This window comes from Sparus aurata, chromosome 18 (assembly GCF_900880675.1).
Source record: "Sparus aurata chromosome 18, fSpaAur1.1, whole genome shotgun sequence".
In the NCBI taxonomy this organism is placed as follows: domain Eukaryota; kingdom Metazoa; phylum Chordata; class Actinopteri; order Spariformes; family Sparidae; genus Sparus; species Sparus aurata.
The window spans coordinates 24,189,691-24,202,098 of NC_044204.1; the positions used below are offsets into that span (position 1 = coordinate 24,189,691).

Here is a 12,408-nt window from a genome sequence, read left to right on the forward strand (position 1 = left end):
GTAACTACTTAACGTAAAGCTTCACAGTGTTTTTTTGTTTGTCTGAGTTAAAATTGTTTGTTCTCTGGCCATTTGACCCAATATGAGAAGCAGTCAAAAGAACTATATAACACATTAAATTCACTGTAGCACATTTTAAAATTAGATTTTATTGGCTGCCAAACTGATTCTTAAACGGAACAAAAAGTGAAACCAGTGAGTTTAAATCTCTTTACAACTGTCATCTCTGTTTTCAGGAGATAGACGGCAGCAAATAGAATGACCGCGATGGGAGAGGAGGGGATTACTTTTAGTGTGTGTGTGTGTGTGTGAGTGAGGGAGGAAAGTTTGTATTCAATTGATGCTGCAGCTTTGCATCCTTAAGGATCCGTGATTCCCCGTCCTTGAAAGGGTTAAGACACTGTTACCACAAGCTTTCACACTCACAAACACACATACCCACATACACCAAAAACTTTTTTAAAGAAACCCATATGCTCTGTGACCCTGAATCTTATCTCCTCTCCAGGCTCTTACTTCTCTAAAGAAAAGATCACAGAAATCTTGTTTTTCACTCCTGTCCTTTGGATTCTTTAATAAAACATCCATGTAGGAGTAGCATCTAAACTTACAACCTTAAAACGTGGCTCTGGATAACTGCATCAGCAGAAAAAAGATTTTTGTTCTCTCTTCAGTAGTCCCCCTAATTAAAGCTTGATAGCTAGTTTCAGAGCAGCAGATAAGCTCATTCATGCGGAGGCGGCAGCAATAATGACACCCACCTTGGAGCAGATTTCGTGGAGACTTGTGGCGATGGCTGCGGCAGGAGTATCACATCGGAACACGTGGCACTTCAGCACGCGCGTGTTCTTGTCTCTCGCCACGTAGGCAAAGTCCCTGAAACACGGAGGGAAGGCACAGAACAATTAGCCACACGTGAATCGCTAATGCAGGTGGCAAAACAAACACGATATACCTCGTTGCACCTCCACAGCAGATGGACCAAACATGTTGCCTTGTTAAAGGGGCTGTAGGTAACAACCTGTTGTCTCATTATACGGATTATTCAACATTTATCCAGCGTGTGCACCTGTTTTCTATTTAAATTTCAGTGACTTCAGTGCAAGTTTCAGCCCTTTGTAATCAAAAATTTGACCATATTTCTCTCTGTCTCCATCTTTTGCTTTCTCCATTCAAGGCAGATGGCTGCGTACCTTCAAAAAACATTTTCTTTCCTCAATAAGAGGTTAAATTAATTTTGCGTGTATTGGTGACTCTGATGAGGGATCTGGGAGAAGATAACTGTGGGTTATTCAGGTTTAAGATATGTTATGATAAATAACCTCATTGCATTAATGATCCCATTACAGAATCTCATCTTTTTGTTAATTTCCGTTATAACTAAGGGACATTTGTTCCGTCTCATAACACTTCTTCATTCCATATATTGTATGTGGGGGTCTGATTTTATGTACTTAACTTCATTGCACTGATTATCTGCTGCTAGAAGCTCAACAAATAGGTTACAGTTTCCCTCTCAGAGCCTTCTGGTATCACTCCTCCGAGAACCCACTTTCGGACACTAAGCTTAAACAACTCTTCCCAAAGGCCTAAACCTAATATGCGGATATGATTGCCAATTTGTATTTTTACACTCCCTTCAGCATTTTTTCCTTCAGTTTGTTATCGGCAGCGTCTGGAAATATCTTGATTACTTTTCATTTTCAGTGATTTTATTCTCAGTTATCCTCATTCCCCTTATCAGGAGCTGTTGTGTTGGAGTGGGTTTTTACATCTTCTCCTTCATTCTGTATGTGTTGTTAGGAGGTGACTCACCGCAAACATCAAAAAACAGTCTGTCCTTGGACCTGTCTTCTCTTCTGAAAGAAACACTTTCAAACCCGACCGCTGCTGCAACCGTTGTGCATCGTCAGGCGTTTGGGACTGGAATAACGAGTGAGCGTGGAGAGTTTCACAAAATTTCATGCAGAAGTTTTTAAAAAGCAACGCAACATTTTTTTATTACCCCGTTTTGCATCATGACACATTTGCCCTACTCTAATTAGCTCATTCGCTCATTGTTAAAATGTTTCATTCGTTATTTTACAACTAGACGGCTGCCATGAGCTTACTGCTGCAAGTCCTGGTGCAGCAGTTAAGGTTTATTTGCAGAGTAGATTAACTTAAGCCCCTTTAACATGTGACATGACAACAGGTTCCTCTATAAGCCTCATTCCTTCACTAAAAGTGGCAGTTGCTGGATTCGGCTATGATGACACACACACACACACACACAGGTTCACACAAGCATAGAGCGAGGCAGATGTGTGTCCCAGTGCCCGAGGAAACAATGTGCCAACGTTTCACAGTGGAAACTGACAAGCGTGAGGGTGAGACAGGGAGAGGAAGATCCACCGAGAAGCAAACTTTTTCTGCACAGAGTGGGTGGCGGCACACACACAAGATGAAAGGTAGACGCGTTTCTTCCTCATTAACAGGTGCGACAAAGCTGAAGAACAAAAGGTAAGCGGATGTGTTTCCAGTGATGGAGTAAACAGATGAGGCGGAGTGAGAGAGGCGAGCGGGGACGTGCAGAGAGGCCAACTGGATGGCAGTGTCACCAGATGCAGCTGAGCAGCTTCATGCGCGGCGCGCACACACACACGCACGCACACACGCACGCACACACACACACACACACACACACACACACACACACACACACACACACACACAGTACAGTGCACACTCCCAAATAACCATAGCCCCATACAGAAATATGGCAAACACAGCCGGCATTTATCACAGCGGGCTCTTTGTGTTTATGAGTCCATTATCCGGCCCGTCTCCTCTGCTTAATTGTGTGCTCACACACTTTGGGTCGATAATGTTCGCCCCGCCTGTGGCCAGAAAGGAAAAGTGCAATGGGACGTTTTTGTGTGTGTGTGTGTGTGTGTGCGTGTGGTAGGTGTATGCGTCCAGTTGCACTTTGTTCAGGGACATTTGAGCGGTGTGTCACCAGAAGCAGCAGGAGATGCCTTGCCTTGCATACTACAAATGGCTCTTTTATGACTTCTGTCGCCTCTCCGGGGGATCAAAACGCTATAAAACAGCATGCAACTCTTAACAGGAAATAGCCTGTGGCCAGTGCGGCTCGCTGATGATTTAACGCCCGTGATTTAGACCTTTAGTTGCTGTAGCACTCCTGCGAAGAGCAACAGCAAACTCTGGGCAAAAGCAAAGCCACTGATTTGATGCCTGAAGTGACATATGTGATTGCACAAGGAGTAGGAGGAGGAGGACGATGAGGAGGGGAGGTGGGAGTCTTGATACAACGATTACTGAAAACAATGGAGAAGGCATATCACACTCGAGCACACCACAAAAGAGCAATTACCTTTCTCTGGGTCCCGGGAAGCAGAAGGGAAGTGAGAGGATGGGTGAAAGGAGGGTGGCGGGAGAAATGGTTAGAAAGGAAAGAATAAATGAGGTTAGGAGGGAAATTAAGAGGCGGGAAAAATGAAAGGATGAGAGAATTGTTTTATGACAAAAGATGGAAAAGTGAGGTGAAAAATGGGAGCAGGAGGTGGGACAGGAAAAAAAAAACAGGAGCAAGGTTAATACAAAAGACATAGTGAGTTGGAAACAGACACAACGCTCTTTCACCTCAATCTTCCCGTGAGCTCCGTGTGTGTGTGTGTGTGTGTGTGCGTGTGTGTGTTTGTATGTGTGTGCACTGGAGATCAGTTCTGTGTACTTTTCATCTCAGTGGCTTAGCGCTCTGCTACATTATGACACAGCACACCTTTTCGTACAAAATGCTCACTCACACCCGTGCACACACACACAACTTGTTTTTTCTTACTGCAGCGCCTCCCCCCCAACACACACACACACGCACACACTTCCCTCCACCTTTTTCCTCCTCCTCCTCCTCCTCCCCATCTTTCTTTCATCCTCTGCTTTGCCTCGGTTCTTTTAATCTTCCCTTCCCTTTCCAGAGCCATCACCATCTCTCACTCCTCTCTCCTCACTCTCTCTTCTTTTCCCCACAACAGGAGAAGCCCCCCCCTCGCCCGAAAAAAAGAGAAAGAGAAAGATGCAACACAGAATGATTCACATCAACAGTGTAACTTATCACAGCCGCTCTCCTCCAAATAGTGTGTGACACTCTATCTATTATCAGGTACGCTACAAAGGAGGCACAGGCTGCAAGAACAGAGGGCTAATTCAAACATCGGCTGCCTTTGATTCTTTGATGATCCACTTAGTAAGAAGCTGTGTGTGTGTGTGTGTGTGTGTGTGTGTGCGCGTCAGTGTAGCAGCTGGCAGCTTATTTCAAACAGGAATCTTCAGTCAGAACACCAGAGTCATTGCTGCTGCTTTAACTTGCCTCTCCAAACAGCCGGTGGTCGCCCACACACACGCACACACACACACGCATGCACGCACGCACACACACACACACACACTAGAAGGGTATATCAACGCATATAAACTGCTGAAAATCTCACGTGCGCCACACATAGATGTCTCTGCACATGCCGTATGAAAATTGCATCTCCCTCTGTTTGACTTTCATTCATGATTTTTTCCCCCTCTGAATCCATTTACTTCTCATTCTACTTCCCTCTGCTCCATTTCAAATTCCGGCTCCATGCCTTTTTTCACTGCCAGTCATTTTGGCGGAATTGGATTTTTGCTGTCAAAAATTCTCAATGGCTCCGAAAGCTGCTCTCCATTTACTTCAACACTGCAACTTATTCTTCTCTCTCCACTGCATGTGAGGGTCGGACTGAAAGTGTCGCGAACGCTTTATCGCTGATGATGGAAACCAAATCACACCTGATTCAAACCCAGCACAGAGCCCCCCCCCCACACACACACACAAAACACAGTATAGTCACGATCACACTGACCTTTCTCTGCTTTGACAGCACAAGACTAAAGCAAAGCCAGCTACACCTAAAAGTTAATATTCTCTCTGTTGTTGCTTGTCCTCGACACTCAGCCAGTGTTTCTTCACAGCTGAAAACTGAGAACTTCAGAAATGGGGAAATATTCATTTTCATTTTGGTCTGCTAGTAAAGTAGGAATGAAGCCATATGGTGTTCACATTAAGTTATATTTATGTTCATTTTGTCCTTAGAACCATAAAATGTTTATTTGATGTGTTCAGGTAAAACAGTCCATCTGCTGAACTGGTAGCATTAATGAGCTGTGATCAAGCCACTCGTTTTTAACCACCTCAAGGGTGTAGGTTTCTTTTAATCACTGGGGGGAGACACAGATGTTGGTGGAAGTTCAAAATATAAAGGTGTATATAAATATTGAGAGGGACCTGTCCCCCTTTTTTTTTGGCTCTTTCAGCACATTTCTCTCTTAAGTTATGTTTTTTACTTTATAATCATTGCACACCGCATGTAGTTCTGTTTTTGCTTTTACTGATCTATCATGTATATTTCCTACTTAAAAGGAAAAACAAAAAAGAAAACAAGAAAGGTGATGATGAAAAGTATGAAAAAACTGAAAAAAATTGAGAAAAAATTTTAACCAGCTGAGACTCGACAGAGTAGATGTGCTGTGTCTGTCCAAAGCCCAGGGCAGTAGCATGGATTGGTAATGGAGTATTTTAAAGAACACCATTTATCTACTGGTCTGGTGCCGGATGTGTAATTCTGCTGGGGGATACAATAAATTAATGTAGTCTTCTGTCCACATAAGATACGCGTTTTTGTCTGAAACACTTTTAAATCAACCTTAAGAAAGTTTGCGTGTTAAATGTGAATGTTATTGTACAACCCGATTCCAAATCAGTTGGCTCGCTCGCTGTGTAAAATGTAAATAAAGACAGAATGCAAGCCTTTACAAATCAACTGCGTCTACCGAAAACTTCTAAGAAGCGTCCCTGAGCTGTATTTCATCACCTCGCCCCATTTTCATGACTGAGCCTTTCGAGGATGCCCCTTTTATACACAATCGTGATACTGTCACCTGTTATCTATGCAGCTGGTTACCTGTAGAATGTTCCAAACAGGTGTTTATGGAGCATTTCACAACGTTCACAGTCTTTTGTGTTTAGAAACATCAATTAAGTTGACAGTAAAACATTAAATATATTGTGTTTTTGGACTGTTTTTGATTGAGTGTATATCAGAAAGGATTTGTTTCCCACAGTGTCCCAATTTGTTTGTGAATCGGGGTTGCAAAATGTAAAATCCTCCTCCAGAAACATGACCTCAGTGCCCTGCTGGCACCTGTCCACACGTTTAATGCAATGTTTTTATATTTGCTTAAAATTTTGAAAAATTAACACATTTTTTCTATTGATTTGGCATTTTAGTGTGGACAGAAATGTTTGCAAAAACATCCTAAAAATTGTCTTTTAGCGCGCCAGAGAGGACAAATAATGTTAATGGATAAAGGTGACACATGGTAGAGACAGACAGGCAGACAGACAGGCAGGCAGGCAGGCGGGCGGGTGAACGAACCGACAACTGGAGATGAATGACACGCACACCTTGGAGATGCAGGGAGAGTTTTTTGGCAGGAAAGTGAAGAGACAGGATAGATAAAACACACAGAGAGAGAGGGAGAGAGAGAGAGAGAGAGAGAGAGAGAGAGGAGAGTGATAAAGGCAGGAGGCCAGAAAGCCAAAATAAAAAAAGGTGGGGGTGTAGCAGAGAGGAACAACCCTGGCAACGAGGTGTGAGGCACACTGGGGGCCAGGATGGAAGGGAGGAAGTGGTGGAGAGGAAAAAGACAGGTAAAAAGAGGTACGAGATGAAAGGTATGAAAAGCACCGAGGCAGAGAGATGAGTTAAAGCAAGACACCCTCCACTCATCTCTCTCTCTCACTCTCTCTCTCTCTGCGCTCCACATATTTCCAGAGCTGAATAAAGGATGACTGACTCACTACTACCAATCTCTCTTTGATCCCGATGGCTCCGAGGCAGGCTCGGCTGGAGAGGATGTGTACAACTCGGAAGATTAAATGAGGTCACAGTTGCAGATGTATGGCGAACCGGGTTTTAAAAAAGGTCGCGCAGCACCCATCACGTCTGCGGCTCTGACATCCGTCACCCGCCATCAGGAGTACTACAGTCACAGCAGGGTGTCGTAGTAACATTAGCATATGTAGAGGTGAAGGGAAATCCCACCCTCGCGTACTTAAACTCGGTTTCAGTTTGTAATACTTTAAGCTTGATCCCGCACTTTTACAAGAAGGTAACCGTTGTGTGTTCAGATTTCTTCTAAGTAAAATGATTGTCTCGGTCGTTGAAGTTGAATAAAACATGACCTAGTGTAGGAATATCCTCCACTGCTGACAAATGTGAGAAGAAGGAACGTGAGAAGAAAATCTATAATGCAAAACACTGAGGACCACCGACGCCGAGGCTGGTCGTGAAATTGGCATCGTTGCCTCCTTCGTAATGATTTTCTGCATGAAATGGGACCATTGATTGTTAGTGTTAATGCAAGAAAGCTGCAACCAAAAGCTGATTTTTCCACACTCATGTCACAATGTGATCACACTATGAGCTGCACTGACGAGCTGAAGTTAGGGGTCCTCTAGAAATATCTCACCGTCAACCCATTTTTAACTCCCCATGCATCAGATACAGCAGGCTGGTCGGTGGTCCTGTGCTTCTGAGTTTGATGCTGTAGACCGTCACAGCTTGAAGCAGAAGGCCGCTGACCAACCTGCCAAATTTGACACGTTGGAAGTGACACCGTGTTGTTATCGTGACATAAGAGCGTCTTACATTTTGGATATTGTTATACATTGATATGACAGAACTGTTGTCTTTTCCTGGTTTTAAAGTCTGCATTAGAGTTAAGTAATGTACTTTCTGCACTTCACTACTTGTCACTAACACTTTACTTTACCTACTTAGTCATTATATCCAGATGACTGATGATTACTTATCAAAAATCTCATCAAGTGTTGTATCGTACGCGCCTGGACTTGTTTCAGTTTCCTTTTTTCCAGAAACCATTCCAGTTGACTCAAATATAGCACTTAGACTTACCATGTAGTCATCCCCACAATATATCAATATTGAGGTATCTGGTTAAAAATATTGTGATATTGGATTTTGCCAGTCGTGGCATTAATGATGCGCTTTTTGACTTTATTGACACTTTTCATCTGACTCTCCATCCATTATACGCACAGTCATGCAATATCGCCCAATTAAGTTCTGACTTTTCTATTTTCTTAACTGCTAAAACTTTCATTAACATTAACCATATTTTCATGTGCAAATCATGCTTTAGTATTTGATTAATTAAGGTACAATGTTAAAATATGACAAATGATGATAAATATGAAACTCTTATGTATATTTTGTGAGTAGAATGTGTGTACGCACCATGAGGAGTATAAATGGCAGTAGAAAAATATTTTACACAGACAAATACATATATATATAATTCTTTTCCTACTGCACATGATCTGAAGTTATTTACTTCTGGCAACAACATCACTTAACAACTAAACAGGCCCAGGAAAGAGTTTTCTAGTGTTCATTCCCTCCTTTTTTTTTGCCCATAAGCGCCACAATTTGCAAATGTACGACTCAATAACGTAGATAAAATGCTGGTTTCACTGGTAATACTGTATTATTTAGATTCAAGCGCTTCCATAAAACATAGAGAGTAACTTGACTATGCATCTTCAGGTGATAAAATGCTGTAATAAAAGCTAAAGTGTCCACAACTGCTGCGATTAAAGAGGCTTTTTAAGAGGCAGTGAAAACAACACAAATGTAACTAGTCCCCCGCCTGCTCTGCTGTGCTTTCCTCTGCTCTGTAGCTCCCAGTATCGCTCAGCAGAGACTCATGTCCTCTCCCTACCATCTGTCAGGCACGCACACACACACACATACACACAGAGCACCGCGGCATCACACACACTTCACACAGACTTCAATTATCAAACAGCTTTGCAGAGTGTCTGGATGGTGGCGGACGCTATGCTAATGCACTTACATACGCTAACTGCACAGCCAAGTGCTGATTAGAAATGTCTGAAGGGGAAGTTCTGGTGACTCTCCTGTCAGCGGAAAGGAGACCAGGTGTGTGTGTGTGTGTACACACTGTGTGTGGAAATATGTTATTGATTGCCACTGAACTGCTAACTCTTCGACTGCTGACAGGGTTGTGACTTTGGCTTCGGTCCAAAGTGGATGTGGATCTGATCCAGTTTTACAGCAGGATTCAGCGCTGCAGTGTGACATGTGAGAGCAACAGCAGCTGGATGGTGATTTAGAGGAAAGCCCTTTTATCACACTGTAAAGAGAATAACTAATCGCCTCGCAGGTATGTTCATATTTAGCAGCTGTTGCCCTTCCGATGATTCCTATGTTAAAAGCAGCTTTTTAAAAAGTTGATGCAGTGTGAAATCATCCCCATTAGAGCCGAGCACTTGGCAATATCTTCAAGTTGAAGACTATAATCAGTGCATAAGGCAAAATAAACACATATGACAGCTATAATCATATTCATGAAAATAACCAGTGGTTGTTAATCCAGAAAAATCCTCCAAAAAGCTCCCTGTGTAAGAAAAACGTACGCTGTTGTGTTTTTTTTTATTTCATTTTCGATTAATTCTCATTATCTACGTGTGTCTGATGGAAAAATCTAAATTTTCATTTGTCCAAACTTAATAAACATCTCGACGCGCTGCTGAGCATTTTTATAAATCGGACCCCTGAGTGCTGATGATTGTGTTTGCAGAAAAACAATGCTGCTTGTGACTAAAGTTAATTGCAGTTTATTGTAATGGAATGTGGAATATGGTGATAAAAGGCCCAATAAAACTCACAGATTAAACCAGAAAAGGAGCAAAGTACACACTTTTACAGAGCCGTTAATAAAGTTCGGAGCTGCTGACAGATATCGGGTTGGTTTTACAGTAGTGCACTATTGACTCTGGCTCTGTAAAGTCTCCACTATCTGCTATTTAAAGTTGTGTCTATAGTATGCTTAGATATCCGAGATGTTAATTAGAGTCTGATACAGTAATGTCTGACTGAGAGTCTAAAAATCCAATAACAATATATTGGTGAATATTTATTTTTGACATTAACATTTCGGTTTACGTTCTCCGATGAGTTGAAGAAAATTGTGCTTGTGGATTTTAGCAGAGTAAAGTCAGCCATCATGACAGAACAGTAATCCAACTAATCAGTGACATTCGTAAAGTAGAGACGGGAACAGTGAGCTCTTACAACACTCTCATATTAAACAAATAAAGGGGAAACATTGACGAAGTTGAACAAGAAAGATTAACCTGAATTAACTTTTTCTCAAGTTTTATTCAAACACTCTCACTTGTCTGAAGACAGAGATAAGTGGAGTTGGAGCACTCTTCGGTGTTTGTAGTGATCGCGTTACATTGCGCTCTTCTGGTCTTATCAACCACTTGAAATGCTTCACAAACACAAGTCGGCATTCACACACTTGAAAGCTTCCGCCTACTCATCAGGAACAATAACCATTCATACACACTGATGGAAGACAGAATTGGGGTTCATTGTCTTGCCTAGGGACACTTCAACCCTGTGGCTGCAGGGTTCGGGGTTTGAACCACCAACCTTCTGACTAGAGGACAATGGCTTCATGTCCTGAGCCACACCCGCCTAAAAAAGCTCTGTCTCTTTAGCGATCCTTTCCGGAACGTCATCGTATACTTCAAATGACAATCTGAGCCTAATAGTGGCAAAAGGAAGCACTCTAAATGTGCAGTGTGTAATTTCTGCTGCTGTGGGTCTCTCAATAAATACAAAAGGCGCAAGTAACATCGTCCATGGGATTTGTTGTCTTCAGTGTTAGGCAGCCACCAATGCTGATGAAAGTCTATCTACGTGACTGACTGTTGACAGATTAGCGGATGTATCAGTCATGCTCACCGTCCTCCATCTCTGACTCTTTAGTGAGAGTTACCTTGAATAAAATGATGGATCTCTCTGGGTTTGAACACTGTTAATGCACAAATGTTAAGTATTATGTCTTTAAGTGGACATACTTCGACTGCGTGTAAATGCGTTGAGGGATTTCGTTGCAGCCGGTTTCTGTCTCGCAGTACTACCGAAGAACAGCTGCTAGGAACATTTTCAATCTTTATTTAATTTATATATAAGTTCTACACAATGAAAATCCTTGATTATTTAGTTATTTCAAAAATTTTATTACGATGCAGCAAAATCAGCAAATGTTGGGTTTTCACCAGCAGTAACCTAAAACGACTCCTGAAACAGCTGAAAGTGAACACGATGAAACAGAAAAATATACCAGATATCTGAAAGTGCGAACAGGGGCACTGGAGAGAAACTTAAAACCACAGAGATTCAGTAAGGAGCTACAAATTTACTGAGAGCTGAACACTCCTTTTCCTTTTTCTGAGGTTTTTCCTGCAAAGACATAAGTTGACTCTGACAACGCTCCCTAGTCGAGGGAGAGAAGCAGGCCATAACGGGCTGGTGCTGGTGCTGACTCGGAGTTGATTTAATCTGTGAACCTTTCAACAACCTGTATGCTTCTCCACAGGAATGGGAGCCGCTGTAGATTCACATCATTCAGTCAATTTATACATCTCCAATTTCCCTGCATTGCGAGGAACATCGATGGCGGACTACACTGACTCTTTACAGGTGCTACTCCTGACTTTGCATGCCTACACTGGCATCCCAACATGACTGGTCCTCGGACCACTGTTGCTTCAATTAATGAAAAGTGTTTAAATGTATTCTCAGTTAGAACACGATGGCAGTCACATGCAGTTCTAGCTGGTCCTCGGTCACGATAACCCCGCCCTCGGTCCCTGACGTAAGCGGTTCTTTGCTCTAGACCAGCAAAGCGTTGGCACCATTCCAGCCTGGAGCAAGTTCTTTGGCTGTCAAAATGCAAAGAACTGGTTCCAAAGTATGCACTGGCTTAAACCAGCACCTGAATCACCTCATTCGAAAAGGGTGGAAGGTGTCACCGCAGCCCACCTGGACGCGGGATGAGTGCACTTTGGCCCTACTCCGGGGAGGTTCCATCCCAAGTATGCCCCGGGCCAACTGGTGAAACTAGTAATAAAAACGAAAATCTGGCTCGGTTTGACTTGACGTGGGCCAATGGTGCCAGTGGAAACAAACAAACAAATTTAGTCATTTTGGATAAAAACTTCAGAAAAAAGGTTTGAGACTGAAAAACAAAACTCCAGCAGGATTCTGGAGTTCATTTGGTTCCAGCACAGTAACACCAGTAAACGTTCCACACTGGCACAGGAGTACCTACAGCCTGTGTGACAACTGAGCAGGGCAAACCCCTCTGCGACTTGGTGAATTAGTCATGGCCCACAGCCATTAGGCCTAATGTAGAATGTCTGTACGTAATTACCTCTCTACACCGTAAACTTGTTTACAGCACCAAGATGAG

The 12,408-nt window shown here is 42.8% G+C and overlaps 1 protein-coding gene across 5 annotated transcripts in view; it reads right to left on the reverse strand.

The window, feature by feature from the left end:
* Positions 1 to 12,408, reverse strand: part of apbb2a (amyloid beta (A4) precursor protein-binding, family B, member 2a) — a 50,416-nt gene that overhangs the window by 14,722 nt on the left and 23,286 nt on the right. For 3 of the 5 annotated variants that reach the window (XM_030396309.1, XM_030396307.1, XM_030396308.1), the window contains exons 9-10: positions 4,899 to 4,904; positions 762 to 876 (exon numbers count right to left, since the gene is read on the reverse strand). In XM_030396309.1, the coding sequence (XP_030252169.1) occupies positions 762 to 876; positions 4,899 to 4,904 (121 nt within the window). The remainder of the gene's footprint in view (positions 1 to 761; positions 877 to 4,898; positions 4,905 to 12,408) is intronic. The other 2 variants (XM_030396311.1, XM_030396310.1) reach the window with 1 other exon arrangement.